This window comes from Protomyctophum parallelum (genome assembly GCF_964188405.1).
Source record: "Protomyctophum parallelum genome assembly, chromosome: 2".
In the NCBI taxonomy this organism is placed as follows: Eukaryota; Metazoa; Chordata; class Actinopteri; order Myctophiformes; family Myctophidae; genus Protomyctophum; species Protomyctophum parallelum.
In genome coordinates, this window is record NC_139699.1 from 61,113,068 (window position 1) to 61,133,353 (window position 20,286).

The window sequence follows — 20,286 nt, forward strand, 5'->3', positions numbered from 1 at the left end:
CTTTTCTGGGTTCCATCAAGACCCCCATATAGCTTTGAATACAAAGTGACTTACTGTACCTGCTCTGCTCTTACCCTTAGGAAGATTGGAGCCGGAGTCCCACTAATCTCCCCTGCGGGCACGCTCTCTCTCTCTCTCTCTCTCTCTCTCTCTATTGTAAAACCACAAAAGGATGCCTCTCTCTGGGGATGAACTGGGAGTGGGAGAGAGAGCGTTTCTCACTGAAGCTGCGAATGACCTTGGATTGCCTCTGCGGCGGCTGACAGCGCTGCAGCGCGTACTGTTGACATTCAACAGGCGGCGGGGGGTGGGGTCGTTGGGGGGGGGGGGGGGGGGAGCTGGATGGCCCCACATGCGCACCGACGAGGTAACAGAACAAGCTCCGACACGAGCCTCATACCGATCCCCCCCTCCCCACCACCACCACCCCGACACCACCGCGCTGCACACATACATACCCAAGCAGTAGCAGCAGGGGGGAAAAAGAAAATATACTCATTGTGTTGGTATAGATCTGACAAGGAAAACAAATGGCCGTTGGCTTGTAATAACTGTGCAAAAGACATCCTGGCGTTGAAGCGTAGGGGGGTATGGGGGCCCGCCACATTCTAGGTTTTGCAAACACTCACTCCCTCTTATGTAAACTTCAGCGCGTCGTCAAATAGAACTCCTTAAGTAAAGCCTAATTTATATCCCCACCGCGCGGCGTGTGTCGCTATAGTAGCAGATTTGATTCCTTTTGGCATAGCAGCGCCGTGGTACTGCTGAACATAAGCCCAGGTGGTTGGCATCTTATTTTTCCTCCTGGTTGTTTGGTGAAGACTAGACGTGTTTCTGTGTATGTGTCTGTGCTCCGCGGTTCTCAGCATCACCTTATGTCTAACTATACGTACATGCACAAACAGTGCTTTTTATTGATGCTGTGCGTACAGTAAATGTACACATCTTATAGAACTTTCTTTTGACCCGTTTCTTTCCCACATTTTCTCCTTTCTCTCCCTTCTCTTATAACATGTGATTGATCCTTATTGTGATTCTGAGAGAGGTTCCTGAGGGTCCGCACTCAGCCAATGAACCAATGCGTGTCTGGACCACCGGCAGAATTAAATGAGACTACCATGGCTTAATTAACCCATTCTGACCTGAGATCAGATTCTAAAAATGTCTATTACATCCTGACAGTTTCATTATTAACCCATTCTGACCTGAGATCAGATTCTAAAAGTGTCTTCGATTTTTCAAAAATAGCAGACCTACAAGCTCGTATCGCGCCACTCGGTGGCGCGATATGAGCTTGTAGATCTGCTATTTTTCAATAGCTAAAGCATAACATGATGCCAACACCAAAATGGGTGCCCGGACAGAATAATGGGTTAATATCAAACATGGGAATCCTTGAATCATAGTTTCAAATTAGGCCTATACATTTTTCATATTCCTCTTAGTCTGATTAAGTCAGTGGTGACTCCAGGGGGGGTCTCTAACTCTCTATAGGAAAAATAGTTAATGTAGCATCACGATATTTTTAACCACTTTATATTATTATATTTTCATATGTCGGCTATTCAAAGATATAGCCACGGTGCGTCACCTCGTGCTTTCTTTTCATTTTCAGATGGAGGAGGGGGGGGGGGGGGGGGGGGGTCCGCAGCCAAATTACATATCAATTTGGTGGTTCCCTATACTAGGACCGAAAAAGTTTGAGAACCAGTGCATTAATAATTAGTGACAGCCCAGGCAGGTAGTAAAGCAGGCAGAGGGGTCTGGGGAGGAAGCCAAGGTGGATGTGCTGGTATTTGGTTCAGGCCATAGCAGGGCGGACGGTTGGACCGCACACACAGCAGACTGGAACCTGGACCTTTCACTCCAAGCCTCCCTCCTTCCTTCTTTCAGCAGGGATATACGTGTCAACGCAGCGCGCAAAGGAAAGGGGAAAAAAAAAACTAAAGAAGGTCAGGAAAACAAGCACCTCGTAGAAACGAAAACGGCATGCAACGCAGACATGGGTAGAAAACTGCGAGTGGGGGAGGGGGGGGGGTTCAGGTATTGTAGTTGAGCAGTGTGTGTGTGCGTTGATCCTGTAATGGTTATTACATCCCACGTTTTGATTCCCTGCTGAAAATCTCATTTATACTTCATTGTGTGGCTATATCACACCTAAAAAATGGAGAGACAGCGAAATGCCTTCACGACGGACGACGTACGTCGCGACGTATATTTTTCCGTCGCAACGTATATTCGAGTACGTCCTGGCGTAAATATCAATTCGTCCCGGCAGAACGGACTCGTCGCGGCTATATCTACCCGTTTGCGACGTAATATGTTGGCTATTATTTTCCGTCGCGCCAGAACGGGACTCATCGCAGCTATATCTACCCGTTGTGGCGTGAGCTGGACTCGCCGCGGCAGAACGTGACTCGTCGCGACTATATCTACCCGTTTGCGACGTGCGCCTCGCCGGTCCGGTCTCCAGGCGAGCCTGCGTCCTTCATATATATTTTTTTCTGCTCTCGTTGGACTTAACTTTAAAAGTCCAATGGAACACCTCTTTGTAACGGGTCGCTGTAGTATAGTGGTCTAATTCCTCGCCTCTCTATTCTTTTTTGCTGAGGACGCTGGTTCAATTCCCGCTCGCGGCAAACCAAAATTATTATATTTTAGACAGACAGACAGACAGACAGACAGACAGACAGACAGACAGACAGACTGCCTGTCTGCCTGCCTGTCTGCCTGCCTAATGTATTGTAAATAATGTATTCATTCCATACGGCTATTTTTTTTAAATATAAAAACTTTTGTCTTTCGCGCGATTCGAACCAGCGTCGTCAGCACCAAAACATTGAGAGGCGAGTGATTAAACCGCTGGACTACAGCGGCCATACGTTACAAAGAAGTGTTTCATTGGACTTATAAAGACAATAGCACCCAGCTGCAGTCTCGCAAGGGGACGGACCGGAAGTGCTTTTATTTCCGGCTTCCACGTGCACAAGCGCACATACACGCACGCGAAATATAATGCGCGTGCACGACACGCAATTGCTGGTGCGCGCTTAAATGCCGGGTGTATATAGTACCATCTGTGCTTAAACATAATTACGTGGTCGGTTTGGAAAAGTTTGAAGTAGTTTGTTGTAGGTAATATTTTAATTGAAAGCTTATTAGTTGGTGGTATAAGTGTGCATATTTGAAGAAATGCAAATCTAACAATAATAAAATGATATGCAATAATAGGCTAGGCCTATATGGTCGATTATAACATAATGATATCAAGGCATTTAAGTAATGTAATAAGTTGCTATAACCCCGTACCCCTGTCCCACACACACCATGTCCAGACCATAGATCACAGACACACGACCATATGCATTTAATTTACTATGAAAACCTGCATTTCCCGTCAGTCAGTCAGTAAGTGTGTCATGTCACGCCTCGTGTCATGCCTCCATATATGGTCACGCCTCATGACACGTCACACCGCCATATATGGCCGTTTCCATATGATATAAGATCCCGACACTGACCTCATCAAACCCTGGATAGCCATACATTGAAAAGACTGGATCATCACCTAGATCTCCATATATGGAGCTGAGGCGGCCAGCAACTCTACATCTGACCTCATAATGTAATAATCAGCTCATAATGTAATTAAAAGACGAGCACATAACTTAATAGATTTTTCTATAATGTAATAATGTGTTACATTAAGAACCTCCACATAGGCGACTCATACTGTAATAAAACTTCATAATGCAATAATGTCTTTATAATGTATGAGCTGATTATTACATATTGCATTATATTTCGCGTGCGTGTATGTGCGCTTGTGCACGTGGAAGCCGGAAATAAAAGCACTTCCGGTCCGTCCCCTTGCGAGACTGCAGCTGGGTGCTATTGTCTTTATAAGTCCAATGAAACACTTCTTTGTAACGTATGGCCGCTGTAGTCCAGCGGTTTAATCACTCGCCTCTCAATGTTTTGGTGCTGACGACGCTGGTTCGAATCGCGCGAAAGACAAAAGTTTTTATATTAAAAAAAAATAGCCGTATGGAATGAATACATTATTTACAATACATTAGGCAGGCAGACAGGCAGGCAGACAGGCAGTCTGTCTGTCTGTCTAAAATATAATAATTTTGGTTTGCCGCGAGCGGGAATTGAACCAGCGTCCTCAGCAAAAAAGAATAGAGAGGCGAGGAATTAGACCACTATACTACAGCGACCCGTTACAAAGAGGTGTTCCATTGGACTTTTAAAGTTAAGTCCAACGAGAGCAGAAAAAAAAATATATGAAGGACGCAGGCTCGCCTGGAGACCGGACCGGCGAGGCGCACGTCGCAAACGGGTAGATATAGTCGCGACGAGTCACGTTCTGCCGCGGCGAGTCCAGCTCACGCCACAACGGGTAGATATAGCTGCGACGAGTCCCGTTCTGGCGCGACGGAAAATAATAGCCAACATATTACGTCGCAAACGGGTAGATATAGCCGCGACGAGTCCGTTCTGCCGGGACGAATTGATATTTACGCCAGGACGTACTCGAATATACGTTGCGACGGAAAAATATACGTCGCGACGTACGTCGTCCGTCGTGAAGGCATTTCGCTCCACCTGGAGAAATGTGTCCACATGGCTCTGTATAGGAGGCAAGCTTGTCTCTAGGAGAGGGTCAGGTCTGTCTGTCTGTGAGTCTGTTGGTGCGGGGGCTAATATTGCAAACCGCTGCACCGATCAGCTTAAATCAACCTGCCAGATCAACCACCAGACAGAGTGACTGTGGGAATACTGTAATAAAATGAACAGGGGCGCCGGTAGATGAGTGGTTTAAGGAGTCCACCATATCGTCTCTGTCGGGTGGAAACTTCATATTTCCAAAACTGTTACTTTTCAGGATTGGAATAAAAATGTAGCAAAAAGCAGCAGTTCTGCAAAGCTCAAGATGTGTCACTTTGCGAGCTTGTGTATATGTTACTTTTGACGCTTTGGTTTGACGGTGTACTGTAGAGTATGATCAAGTAGGGCGTTAATAAAGAAAAATAAAAAAAGTTAGAATATGGAGATCGGAGGTTTCTGCCCCCGACAGCAGTCCCTGATTCCATTCCCAGACCCGGCGGACCTGTGGTGCGCATGGCGCTCCCCAAGTCCCCCAAGTATCTCTACACTGTGGACTGTCTATAAAGGTAATAAATAACGAATACATAAAGTGAACAAAACAAAGAGGCCTCACTTCATGCAAATGGCCGGGGCGCAGCCACACATTGTCTACATGCGTAGTCAATTAACCGACACTAGAGCCAAGTTCCAAAACGTAGACCATTCTCCACAATAACGCACGGTCTCTCAACAGCAGTATGGTGACGAGGAGCATGTCCACGTTGTGCACTGTGAAACCCCGTAATCTCTGGTCTCTGCGTGCAGCCCACAGTATAAGCCCCGGCTCTGCCATTATCCTCCCCGTGTATGAGAGCAGGCTGGGAAAATGTGTGTCATTGGGCCCTCTGTTTCTTTACTCTCCTCCATAACAGCGTTCAGTCGAATCGGCCTGTTCTGCAGAGAAGCAGACGGATTAGCGATGATGAGGGGGGCACTGCATGGTTCCCAACCCCTTTCCTTCTTAACGTGTGACAAAAGCGGAGACCCACACGCACTCTGTAACTCTCAAGAGTTACAGCCACATCAGTGTCCATTTGGTTCCTATTCCTATAGTTATCCATCATTTATCTGGGGACCCCCTGGAACCCACTCAAGGACTCCTGGGGGTCCCTCCCTGCCCGGACCCCACTTTGAGAACAACTGCTCAACTTTCTTCCACTTTCCTCCACCTTTCCTCCATACCCACAATGCACCTCTGTGTGGTTTCCACACTCTCCCCCCTGAAGGGGATCCAAAGCCCTGACCACCAGGCACGTTGTTTCTTCAATGCTGCTTTCCTTCCGCCATGCTTCACCTATAGCGCCCCTCAAAGAACACACACAAACATTCCTATGTGCCTCTGTGTTGTTTTTTCCCCCCCTTTACTTTCTTTCTTCCTACAGTATCTTAAGGGAGAATGCTTCTCAGTCAGTGAAAACAGCCACCGACAAGCTACCGTGTGCAAACTTGACTCTTGTTGCTGTCTTTGTACAAAATGCAGCGTGGGCAGGCAGGGACTGGCTCGCTTGAATGCCAACCATTCACACTTTCCATCACAAGGCTACACTACGTGCGATTCTCTTATAGAAGGGCGTGTGGTGTGGAGCACTGGTTCTCAAACCTTTTCAAGTCCAGGACGCCCAAATTGGTACAGTATATGGCCACACAAACCCCCATGTGAAAAGGTTATGTGTCGTGATGGGACCCCGAGAAGAGAACATTTTAGTAAAAAAATAAATAAGTAAAGATTATTCCATATTTTCGATATTTTTCAACATTCAAAAAATAGCTGATGTAGACTTGCATCGCGGCACGAAGTGACGCGGTGTGAGCTTGTAGATCTGCTCCCCCCCGCCTGCCCCTAAAGCACACCTGCGGGTTCCTGCCTTGTATTTATTATTGATAATTCATTCCTGACAACACTGGCATTTTAACTCGCTGGCACGCCAAGCCAGAGGTGCAGCCACCGCCAGAAATCACACCCAGGCCTCTATGGTGGCCATAGAGAATCAAGCCCGACAAACACACCGTCTGCAACCGCCGCGCGTACCGCCGCGGTACAGTATTGCCGTGCGCCATAGCCCGCACGGCAACACCAACAGGACGCGGCGCGCTACCACGCGGCTGGGGAGTTCTGTTGACTATTTCCATTGCCACGCCCACGGATAGCCGGGTGGAGGCCGCGCGGTAACGCCTGGAAAATAGAACAGCGGTGCATCGGCGCGGCAGGCGAGGCGTGACCGCCCGCCAGCGCGCGTCGGACGCAGCCGGTGTGCGATAGGTTCATTGAAAATAATGGAGGCGGCTGTGTCCGCCGCGCGGCGACGCGCGGGGGACGCAGCCGGTGTGTGGTGGGCTTTGCAGGCCTCTGCTGGAGCAGGTTGAGTGCTTTATCACTACTTTGGCGCTACGCCTCTCTCACACAGGCAGTGTTGGAAATCTGGTCCACGACGCTGAGCACAGCGCTACAATAGTTGGGCTTGTTCGAGATCACGTGTGACAGCTGTCAACGCTGTGTCAAAGTGTGTGTCTGCTTGTTGAGGTGAAGGAACTGACTGTATGGAAAGCATCACATTTTGAAATTAAAGATTTAAAGCAGCAGCTGTGTAGATGGGAAACAAATCAATATTGATTGACTACATCAGGGGTTCTCAACCCGTGGGCTGCGACCACCGGGGGGGTCCCCAAATTATTATTTTGCAACTGAATGGCTGGAAAGTGGAAATGAAGAGTTTACATAATAGTACACATGTTACATGCATACACCTTCCCTAATGATTATATCTGGTTTCAGTATTTCTTTACGGTCTATTGTCTCTATTATTGTGTGCTCGCCACAGCGAGCACACACTAGTTATGGCCAGTTTATATTTATTCCAATTTCCGCCCTTTTTTTTTACACGTAACTACTTCCACATACTTTATGCTAGAAATTTAGTTCAAACTTCAAACTGTTCAGCTCTTTGCAGTTATTTATGCTTGTATTTGTATTTTTACAAACTTTTATACTTTTTATACTTTTTAACTTTTTAACTTTTTTTTACATTCTTTATAATGAGAGTCGATGGTAGAAAGGTCCCATTTTTCACAGTTATCTTTTTTGAGCTCTTATTACTCCGTCATACTTTCACTTTGAAACTTCATTTAAACTTTAGAATGTTCATCTATCTTTGAACTTTCATTGGTGAAAAAGTTGTTTTGAAAAAGTTTATACTTTTTAAAATATTTAACTTTATTTATAATCCCATAGACAATGTATGGGATTTTATCTCTAAATCAACCTCACTTTTGCAGCCTCATTACTCTGGCATACTTTGTCGTAGAAACTTTAGAAAGCTCACACGACTCTGGACTTTTTTGTGGTCCAAACCGTATTCGAATACGTTAAACGTTTTTTCCGAAATCACAGTTCAATCGCAGGCCGTTTCGCCTAATTAGTGCCAACTTAGAGTGCGGGGCCTCTTTGACTAGTGTGGAAACTGAAATTCTTTCCTTGAAAATTTACCAAACAAATTGTCGTCCCGGCCAAAATATTCATTTTACACGCATGTTCTTTGGTCATTTTGTAGCCACACATCCTCTTTCACACAATGTGACCACCAAAGCACAGAGACATACAGAATGTGAACTACGGCCTTTTAAGTGACACAAATACAGTCAAGCTGCTCATTGACCTCCATTGTATAATTCTTACTAGGAAATTATCGCGATGACAATTCTTAACTCGCTCTTATAACCACATTTTCGATCGTACCAACACCAATTGCACATGGTGTACCTCAATATCTCAGGCCACTCACAGCGAAAAGAATATTTGCATTCGACTTTTACTTTTTGTGATAAGAGCAATTTGTTCGGGCATAGTTTCCCCCATTCAGGACCATTGAAATCTCCCAGTCATAGTGCTGGCAAGTAGTAGAACTCTTTTTACTTCCACAGCTGAGACATATAAGGGCTTAATTACAGGGCTTGACATTAAAGTTACAAGATCTCAATGAGTTGCTCTGCGATACCTTGTGAGCTTGTAGGTCTGCTATTTGTGCAATTGGCACAGCTCTCGCAAGAGCATGCACGCACGCACACACGCGCACACACACCCTGTCTTCCTATTGGCTGGCCTTTACACAGCTCTCGCAAGCGCACGCACGCACGCACACACGTTTATTTTTATTTTTTTATTTTTTTTAAAAAATTAAAAAACTTAAACGTTAAAAAAAAATTAAGAAAAAATTAAAAATTAAAAATTTAGTTATTTATGCTTAAACTATAGTTTTTACAAATGTTCATACTTTTTTTTAAACTTTTACTTCAGCTTTAATACATTTTCTACTTTTGTTTACAATATGCTACAGTCCCGAAATTTTGATTATGGATTTGGACCACCATTACTCAAGTTTCAAACTTGACACGGCAATAACTTTATACATTGCATTTTACGCGAGCCCACGCAAGTTTCTACAGGAACTGCTTTCTAGTTAAGGTTGTTGTAGCAGTCAATTTATATTGGGGGTCAGGAGGGGGTCCCCGAGACATTGCCAAAGCATTTCCGGGGGTCCCCGGCCAAAACGTTGAGAACCCCTGGACTACATGACATGGCTAAAATGAATACATCATTCACAAACAAGCTGTGAATGACCTGCAACGAGTGTCTGTATTTCACCCCAACTGCACCGCTGTCTGGACACAAAGCAGCTTCACCCCAACTGCACCGCTGTCTGGACACAAAGCAGCTTCACCCCAACTGCACCGCTGTCTGGACACGAAGCAGCTTCACTGCTAGTCATTTCTGCATGCATAGAGCAATTACTTTTCGTCAGTTGCAACTTGCAAGTGGTGTTGGATGGAGTGTTTCCACTCCACAGCCAACGAGAGCAACGGAGCTTAATTGGCTCACCTGGCCAGCTGCACCCAGCAACAAGCACACAGACATACACAGGCTAGAAATGCAGTGCACTATAATTTCACCGACCGTGGCTTGTTTGTAAACAATTCCTACATGTTGTGCATTAAGCCATGCATTTGACTAATCTTCAGAAGCACAGCTGGTAGTTAAAATCTTGAATTTAAAAATGTCCGAGCAGTGCAGTTTAAGTAAAGTACCCACGGAGAACATAGCTAAATGGTGGAAAGCCTCACGCTTTACTGTTTAGTGTCTCCATAGACTAGCTCAGCCAGTGCCTTGACTGTGTATATACAGTACATATGTCTTTTGGGCGTTACTGTAGCGATGAAGCTATTGATAAGTTACCAGGGTACTCCCAGAGGGCAATTCTTAAACGATGCATCATTCATCTTCACATGATCAAACATGCTGAATTCCCCAATAGTCTTTAAACAAGTTTATTCCCATGCATGTGATATAAAGAAGGTGAACAGAATCCTACACTAGCCACCCGCACCACTTTACAGTACGTGATTTTTAGGAATTTAAGCTTCCACACTGAATCCAGCATGTGAGCCTCATCCTCCATGACATGTTAACCACTTAACGAGCTATTTACCCAATTAACTTGTAGATGCTGGCTATATTTGGCCTCTTTTTTACGTTTTGAAAATGTTCTGCCTATATAATGCCGTGGCCAAAATAGATACCAGGATTAAAGTGGTTACAACAACAGACTCTCCCAGTCTCTCCTGCTGTAGGTAATCTCTAGTTTAGATGATAACTTAAGTCATTATTACTGTAGGTATTTTGTGTCTTTGGTACGGTAAATCAAATTGTGTATAACCCATTCTGACCGGGCACCCATTTTGGTGTTGGCATCATGTTATGCTTTAGCTATTGAAAAATAGCAGATCTACAAGCTCATATCGCGCCACCGAGTGGCGCGATACGAGCTTGTAGGTCTGCTATTTTTTTGAAAAATCGAAGAACGACTGACATTTTTTAGAATCTGATCTCAGGTCAGAATGGGTTAATCAGACCCAGTGTGTGTCCAGTGGAAACCTCGTATGAATCTGATCTCAGGTCAGAATGGGATAAGCAATCGTCTCAGATACAGCTCTGCCAAACGCGAGCGCACGTAGGCCACGTTAGAAATTAACAAAATATGGTGCAAGTCTGGATACAAGATAACACCTGGTCTATTTACAGTGCTCAGTGCTCACTGGGTAAATTTACGTAACCAGAAACAATAAATCTGTCCTGTGTATGCGTGTGTGTGTGTGTGTGTGTGTGTGTGTGTGTGTGTGTGTGTGTGTGTGTGTGTGTGTGTGTGTGTGTGAGGACATGCCCTGGAGGCTTGCAGTGCTAGCCAGGGCCAAGACAACCTGGCAGATCTGATGGCTGAGCAGATAACCAGACAATAAGTGACATGGTGTGTTTGTAGAAGACACAGAACACACGCCCCGGCATCATTACACTAATGGCCCCCAGTCAGACATGTCCATTGTCTGTTTTTGAGAGATGTCTATTGTCTCCTGAGCCAAGCGGAGACATTCCTGGCATGACAAGGTAAACCCATGTCGTGCAAATTAACACAGAGCTAGACGGTTTCACGCTGAAATTGCCGTTTCTAGCTTCAAAGGGTTGAAGAGTGCTCCAGGGGACACAAAAGATTGACAACTCTCATCTACTTGTTGCCAGAAACAATAAGTCATATTTTGTAGCATATGCCACATAAATCAGGTGCACGACTCAGATTTGTTTTTGTCGGAAGCTAATTGTATGAGACAACAATGACACCATTATGTTGTTTAATCATTTTGGTTCCTTAAAAGGGACACTGATTCTGCCTTTTAAAACTCATTGACTAAGGAATCTGAGTGGGGATTACTACATGTGTTTGTTTTCACTCACAGTCTTTTTTTCCTCACTCCTTTTAGTCTCTTAATTAAACCAACAAGTTGTTTCTGAGGCTTGTTTGAAAATGTGCAGATTGCTTTTTAAGGTGACTAGCGTAAAGTGCTTTAAAAAAAAGTTAGTTTTAGCATATTTAGCATGTCGTATATTGACACTGTGGTGTCAAGATGCTACTCGCAGGCCGCAAACATCAGATCTACAAGCTCACAGCATATTAAACAGCAATGCATTGTTAGCTTTCAGATCGGATATTGTAGAAATCAGGCTACGGAGGCTCCGACAGGGAGCATGTTATGCTAACTCTAAGCCTATAGTCTACAAAGGGAGTCTACCAGCGGGCCTCAGCCTAAATAATATGGCTAGTCTGGTGCGTCACAGGAGCCGTAACAACAGTTGCAGAAGAGTCATGATGACTCGGAAGAAGATCTAAAAATGGAAACGCCATTCATTTCTTTACCAGCACCTGAATAAAAGGCTTTGACGGTCCCGGGCTGCTCCAGCTGCGTATAAGTCTTGACATTACTGTTAACTGAAGCATAACATGGTTTGTGTTTTTTCAAACAAAGCCAGTGGATGCCCTACATTTCAGTACGGTATGATGATGATAATCAACTTCTGTAGCCAAAATCTAGCCAAAAATAGACCCTGGAAAAAAGATTGATCCATGAGTGAAATTCAGATGTCCGTTATTAAAGTGAAATGAAAAATACGGTTTTCACACTTTTAGACCTATATCCGTGGTCATCATATGGGATGCCAAACAAATGGGCAAATTCTCATTTCTGTGTGTTTTTACATCAAAAGTCCATACAAATATTTGTAATTACTTCCTGAAAATGAAAACGTGCTGCGTGATGACGTGTAGAGATACACATTGATAAAAGCCAATACAAATGAAGCTCACCAGTTTGATTCCCATGCTTCGTTGTCCTATTCCACAGCTGTTTTTTTTTTATTATCTCATTCAAGATGACAACCAGACAGTGTATTACTTGTTTTAAACTTAATCATCACTCTAAAATATGTATATAGGTTTGTGTACAGGTTAGAAATAATCCGCTGTTTTTTCCCCCTGTCTCTCTTTCTCTTTTATTTGTTTACAAACTAAATTCACGTTGCAGGAAGTCACAGACTTTGAGACCCCATAGCCAGGAGGGATGCAACGCTTTGATTGGTTCAGAAACTTCAGAGCCATGAGCGTTTCAGGGTGAAACTTCAAAATAAAAAGGCCCAACAACATTTCCGTTTCCCTACACCTTTAAAGATGCAGTCTGTAAACTTTATGTCGTACCGAGGATTCAACCCTGCAGTCTCCCATGTGGGAGAGCACATTTCTACCACTCCGCCCCATGGAGAATAGTTTCACACAGTGTGTTTATATGCTACTCATGTAGAAATACTCGTAAAAGTCCAGAATTCAAAGTATACTTGAGTAAAAGTACAAAGGCATTGGTATCAAAATGTACTTAAAGTACCAAAAGTATAAAGTACTCATTATACAGAAGTTCATATAAGCGTGTGTGTGTGTGTGTACGTGTGTTTGTGTGTGTGTGTTTGTGTGTGTGTGTGTGACTGTGCGTTAGGGCTGCACAATATATCGTTATCGTATCGGTATCGAGGTATGAACATGCACAATATCAGTATCGCAAAAAGGCAACGGTATCGCGATATACAGCTGTATGCCATTGATTCCGTCTCATTCATTTTGGAGAGGACTGCGTGATCTGCGCATTTCACAATGTATATATTATGTCCACTAGGGGGAGTAGAGAGCTATATAAAAATCTGAGACCACTGAAACGTAAACGTATGTTTTCTCATGCCATTAAAGCCCTTTAAATTGAAAGCGTCAACAGAGAGAGAGAGAGAGAGAGAGAGAGAGAATGACTTTGGTGCTTGGTCTTTTTATTACGTCACGTCACGTCATTAACAACTAATAATAATATATTCTACAAGTTGTAGAAACATGTAAGATAACACTAATAGTTGTTAATGATGTGACGTGAAAAATACATTATACATACATACATATATCGTCGACATATCGATATATCGTCCACTTCTAAAGCCAGCCCTCTGTTTTAGCCTGTGCCCCTCGGAAAATAAACCATCACTCCGTTTGTCCCTCTGTCCTGTTGTAGCCTGGCTCCAGCCCTGAATCGCTAGCCACGCCCATTAAGAAAATATGTTGCTGCCATATATATCGTGATATATATTATATCGTATCGTATCGATATCGAGATATCTTCCATATATATCATGATATGAATTTTTGTCCATATCGTGCAGCCCTACTGTGCGTGTGCGTGTGCATGTGCGTGTGTGTGTGTGTGTGTGTGTGCGTGCGTGAGCCATGCTGATGTGCTGGCGTCTCTCTTACCAGGACCCTTCTCCAGGAAGATGACCTTAGACTCGGGGAAGAAGTTGGAGCCGGTGATGAGCATCTCCTCTCCCCCGCTGACCAGACAGCTGCTCAGGCTGGACTTCTCCACCTGGGGAAGCTCCTGGGCCGATCTCTGGGCTGGGGAAAGGCAAGCACAGAAACCACATGAGGAAAACGCACGGCACCATGATTATTATCGTCGTCAATCACATGGGATATATATATATATATATCTTATTGATTATTTAACACGTCATTTAAACCTTTTTGGGGGCGGGATCCTTTTGGTGTTTTAAACATTATGTTAGAATTCAGCTGTTGAAAAATAGCAGATCTACAAGCTCATAGCGCGCCACCGAGTGGCGCGCTATGAGCTTGTAGATCTGCTATTTTTTAGAAGGATTGTGAAAGTATTTATTTCAGAAAACTGGAGGATTTAGAAGGTTTCTTTTTTTTTATTTCGAGGTCAGGCCTTAAACCCATTCTGACCGGGCACCCATTTTGGTGTCAGCATCATGTTATGCTTTAGCTATTGAAAAATAGCAGATCTACAAGCTCATATCGCGCCACCGAGTGGCGCGATACGAGCTTGTAGGTCTGCTATTTTTGAACAATCGAAGAACGACTGACATTTTTTTTAATCTGATCTCAGGTCAGAATGGGTCAATCAGACCAGTGTGTGTCCAGCGGAAACCTCGTATGAATCTGATCTCGGGTCAGAACGGGTTAAACCTTTTCTCTCCCGTCTCTTACTCTATCTCTAACCTCTCCCTTTCTCTCGGAAAACGACAGAACGACGAGGCGCTCACGGAATAAATGAATTCACATACTTCTTTACGCCTGTAAACATGTGACGTGAGATTCCGATTCTGACGGGACAATTTCTGTATGATATATCCCATTCTGACCTGAGATCAGATTCATACGAGGTTTTCCACTGGACACACACTGGTCCTGATGAACCCATTCTGACCCGAGATCAGATTCTAAAAAATGTCAGTCGTTCTTCGATTAAAATAAAATGGCAGACCTACAAGCTCGTATCGCGCCACTCGGTGGCGCGATATGAGCTTGTAGATCTGCTATTTTTAATAGCTAAAGCATAACATGATGCTAACACCAAAATGGGTGCCCGGTCAGAATGGGATATATTACGTTTTGTTATATATCATGTCGCTGTTGCATCTTCATCATTTTATGAGCAAGTCTGAGTTCCTTGTAAAAGGAGACTCTGCCCCCTCTGCCATCCTTAGATCTCCATATATGGAGCTGACCAGTTCTGACATTCCATTATGTTGATCTGACCTAATGAAACCCTGTACACTCAAGACACGCTCCATATATGGCCAGTATACAGAATTCATTCCATATGACCCCCCCCCCCATGCCAAAGCGCCAGCGCTCGCCCAGCAGTCTGCCTGTCACACAAGTGGATGCATGCCAAAAGCTGGACCAGAAGGGCATTTATCGGACATTGTTATCTAAAGCGTCTTTCAATGAGTGCAAACAGTAGATTAAATCAACATTCACTAAAAGAGCTAGTTCAGCAGTACTGTATGGCTCTCTAATCAACATGTACAGTTTGTAGAACAGCGTGTTGATGTCTGTGAGGAGAGCACGCGTGTGTGTGTGTGTGTGTGTGTGTGTGTGTGTGTGTGTGTGTGCCGGGATGTCTGTATTTGTATATCTGTATTTGTTATGTTCACTATACTGTTGTGCGACACTCTTGTATATGATGAAGTAGTAGGGCATCAAGGGCTTCTCAGGATTCATGTGCTATCAAAATGCTTGTTTGGAGGTCTGTGTGTGTGTGTGTGTGTGTGTGTGTGTGTGTGTGTGTGTGTGTGTGTGTGTGTGTGTGTGTGCGTGCGTGCGTGCGTGTGCATGCGTGTGCGTGCGCTTGTACACTACGCCAAATATCCCCGCAAGTAAAGGTGGTAGAATTTGAGAAACAGACATTGTGGGGTCACTTTTCCTGGACCTCACAAGATAAATGGTTGTTTTATGGTTATAATACGTTTAATAAATTATAATGACATAGGCTTACAATTAAAAAAAAAAAACAGGTTGGGATTAGGTTTAGGATTAGGGTTGGAATTACAGTATGACTGATTTATACTTGCATTTACACCAAAAATAGCAGATCTGCAAGCTCCCAACACGTCGTGAGCATGTAGACCCCACTATGTTTTGGTGCGCGACACCACCAGCAACCAGGTAGAATTCAGGCTTCAGGATTATAGGGTTAAGTCGCGCACACGAAAACATTTGAAATTGCCACTCATATAAAATTGCCACACTAAAATGTTGATGAAGTATATTAACCCATTCTGACCGGGCACCCATTTTGGTGTCGGCATCATGTTATGCTTTAAGCTATTGAAAAATAGCAGATCTACAAGCTCATATCGCGCCACCGAGTGGCGCGATACGAGCTTGTAGGTCTGCTATTTTTTGAAAAATCGAAGAGCGACTGACATTTTTTAGAATCTGATCTCAGGTCAGAATGGGTTCATCAGGACCAGTGTGTGTGTCCGGCGGAAACCTCGTATGAATCTGATCTCAGGTCAGAATGTGGGTTAATACTGAGTTGTAATATAATGAATTATGTAATGTAAACATGCTGTAAATGCGTGTGACACTCACAGCACTCCACGGGGATGGAGGCGGCCTGCAGCGACAGCACCTTGCCGCTGGGCTGGGGGATGTGCACGCGGAACACCACGCGCACCCGCGTGTTCTTCCTCCCGATGTCCGTCTCCCCCTTCCGCAGCTCGATGTCCGAGTTCCGCAGCTTCAGGATGCCCGCGCAGTCGATGCTGCATGGTGGAGGCGGAGAGAGGAGGAGGAGGAGGAGGAGGAGGAGGAGGAGGAGGAGGAGGAGGAGGAGAGGGGTGGTGGAGGGGGGAAACACAACAGTTGAGCCCTCATGAGCGCTAAACCCCATCCGAAATTGGCAGGCATCGAAGAAATATTTAAGTACCGAGAGAGAGAGAGGGGGCCTGGGAGTGATATAAAAACCAACCACAGCCCGGTAGGGGGAACGGGCAATATGAGGGGGAAATTAACCCTTTCTGACCTGAGATCAGATTCATACGAGGTTTCCACTGGACACACACTGGTCTGATTAACCCATTCTGACCTGAGATCAGATTAAAAAAAATGTCAGTCGCTCTTCGATTTTTCAAAAATAGCAGACCTACAAGCTCGTATCGCGCCACTCGGTGGCGCGATATGAGCTTGTAGATCTGCTATTTTTCAATAGCTAAAGCACGACATGATGCCGACACCAAAATGGGTGCCCGGTCAGAATGGGTTAAGTGTCGAATCACAAATTGCAATTGCCCCGTGAATATGATTTATTACAACTGTAAATGTGAAAAGCCCTACCAAGTACCTCCCTGCCAATTCCAAGGTAAACGAAACCAGAGCCTTGTATAAATATAATCGCCGCGGATGATGCGAGAATTACAAATATGGAAATAAAAGTCCTGTTTCTTTGCTCGGTGGGAAACCCTCATATTTTCCCTGCCACGCGGCGATTGTCCTGTTGGTTTGAATTAACCCATTCTGAACGGGAACCCATTTTGGTGTCAGCATCATGTCGTGCTTTAGCTATTTAAAAATAGCAGATCTACAAGCTCATAGCGCGCCACCGAGTGGCGCGCTACGAGCTTGTAGGTCTGCTATTTTTTGAAAAATCGAAGAACGACTGACATTTTTTAGAATCTGATCTCAGGTCAGAATGGGTTAATCAGACCAGTGTGTGTGTCCAGTGGAAACCATCGTATGAATCTGATCTCAGGTCAGAATGGGTTAAACATCCATAAACTAAGGCGTTGGGAAGACATGTGGGACCCCCGTGCGGTCATAAATGTGATTTTTTTCTTTTTTTTTTACACTGGACGGTGCTCACACCACGGTGGTATTATAAGACTCATAACCCGAGTATATATATAACGCATAAAGCCTGGAGTGTTTCTGACACCTACCTGGCCGACATGTTGTTTTCGGGCAGCAGAGGAATCTCGAGAACCTTGGAGCTGTTGAGGATGATCTCCTGGCTGGCGGTGGCCACCGTTTTCCCCGTGATGCGGTGCACCTGGTAGAAGGCGTGCGGCCGCAAGTAGCGGTCATCCGCCGTTCCGATGAACATCTGCAGGTTGATGGGCTTCTCGTTGTAGCCAATGAGCTGAGACGAGACAGATGGCAGGTACAGGCAGACAGACAGACGGAGAGAGAGAGAGAGAGAGAGAGAGAGAGAGGGAGAAGGGAAAGATGCATAACGTGAGTGAAAACAGACCTGAACACATATGGTCCAGATGAGTTGCATGAGCGAACAAATACTCTACATTTCCACTGCTTTCCCACCTTCTTTCTTTTTTTTGTTGTTGAGGGGCCTTAAAATGTCAAGCTCAGGGTGTTGGGATGGTTCTGGCAGGGCCCCGCGGTACATTCATCTGGCTGCTTTGGCCTCCCACCAGTCCCAGTACCGGCACGGATGTTCTCTCCACTAATGAGCCTTATCAGTTTTTTCCCCCCACTTTAATAAGGATCCTTGCACGGAGCACTGCTATATACACCTCGCGGATCGTGGCCATTCCGCTGACCACGACCATGAACCTCATGAGGGCTGGCGGGGTCTGGGCCTGGCCCTGGCGGCCGTGGTCTTTTCCGAGACTCTGTCCAAAGAAAGTCGAAAGCTCACCACCAAAAAGCCAGTGGCGCCGTTTTGCTGCTAAAAACCCAAGACACATTTTCCCCAAACGTAAGAGAAAGGTTATACACCGGAGTGGAAAGTCGGAAACTGTCGCACTGTTTTGCACGCTGAAAATAGCAGATACAGTGACAAGTGACGCATGATGAAGTATACGTATACATTTATTCATGCGAGTATAAATCAAGAGAGACAGGAGAGCATGAGGGTTAACCCATTCTGAACGGGCACCCATTTTGGTGTCGGCATCATGTCGTGCTTTAGCTATTGAAAAATAGCAGATCTACAAGCTCGTATCGCGCCACCGAGTGGCGCGATACGAGCTTGTAGGTCTGCTATTTTTGAAAAAAATCGAAGAACGACTGACATTTTTAGAATCTGATCTCAGGTCAGAATGGGTTCATCAGACCAGTGTGTGTCCGGCGGAAACCTCGTATGAATCTGATCTCAGGTCAGAATGGGTTAAAAGTCAAATCATCGACAAATACACGTGGCATACCGCAGTATATACCATACAAAAACAAACACACTGAATGGCCACATAGAAACGGCAAAGTCCCAGACACGTCTCTCTATACCTCACGCTGTGGGGTCTCTCTCGTATACTCGGTCCTTTACAGTCAAACACCTTTTTTACTGGTCAAGCGCTGGCTATAAAAAAAATAAACCGCACGGCCCAGTGAAAATGTCAATGGCCCCCTAAGAGGGCATGCCAGCCATGGTTGGCGCGGACGGTGTCCTTCTGGTGCCCACCACGGCGTGCCCTTCACAAACGCACGTCGGCGGGCGGGCATCCCCCCCCCCTGTGGCCAGCCTTTCAGACACAGGTGAGGAGATTATACTGTTGACCAGGGGTGGGGGTTTGGGACCCCGAGGCGTTCCTTCCTCCTCCTCCTCCTCGCAAGGACAGAAAGAGACAAGAAAAACATCCCCACACAGGCCACACAATCCCACCACTGTTTGGAATGTTGTGCTTGGCGCAGGGGAAAGACGTGTACCACTGCCCTCTCTCTCACACACACACACACACACACACACGCATGGACGCGAGTGCGCGCGCACGTGCACACACACGCGCACACACACACACATACACACACACACACACACGTTTTCCAGCACTGGTGTGGCAGAGCCCACTGAGGGGAACCCAACAGAACAAAGCTCAGGTGGTGTGGGGCAGAGTCCACTGAGGGGAACCCAACAGAACAAGGCCTTTCATTGGTGGTTCCTCCACCCCCCCCCCCCCCCCCCCCCCCGGCCTGCCCTGCCCCACCACAGCTGGCGGCTGACCCCGTCCTCCGACCCGGTGGGCTTGCGTCACACACCGCTGTGTCAATGTTTGGTGAAACCCACCCCCCCCCCCCCCCCCACAAAAAAAAAAAGAAGGAGAAAAAAACACCAGACTAGTGTGGGCGGAGGGGGGGGGGGGAGAAAAAGGAGACATGAATGTGCATTTGTCGTGCCATTCCGAAAGCTGGGGGAAAAATGGCATTTGAAATTGGTCACATTATAGGCCCTGGAAACACATGCACGTGTGAGGGAAAAACGTGCGAGTGTGGGCAGCGACACAGAGGTTGCATGCTTGGTTTCAGAATATTGACATTCTCAGAGACCAATTATTGTTGGTCCATATGCAGCTTGGTGTGAGCATGAGCGATGTGATTAAACTCTCCTTCACTTTCCAGGTGACTAAAGACACCTCGCTGGCAAGCTGCTGCTGATACTGGATTTAGACCAGTAGAGACTGCT

The 20,286-nt window shown here is 45.5% G+C and overlaps 1 protein-coding gene across 3 annotated transcripts in view; it reads right to left on the reverse strand.

Moving 5' to 3' along the window:
- nfatc3a (nuclear factor of activated T cells 3a) overlaps positions 1-20,286 on the reverse strand; it is a 147,645-nt gene that overhangs the window by 46,153 nt on the left and 81,206 nt on the right. For all 3 annotated transcript variants that reach the window (XM_083760200.1, XM_083760201.1, XM_083760202.1), the window contains exons 4-6: positions 17,810-18,009; positions 16,464-16,636; positions 13,815-13,955 (exon numbers count right to left, since the gene is read on the reverse strand). In XM_083760200.1, coding sequence (XP_083616326.1) covers positions 13,815-13,955; positions 16,464-16,636; positions 17,810-18,009 — 514 coding nt within the window. The remainder of the gene's footprint in view (positions 1-13,814; positions 13,956-16,463; positions 16,637-17,809; positions 18,010-20,286) is intronic.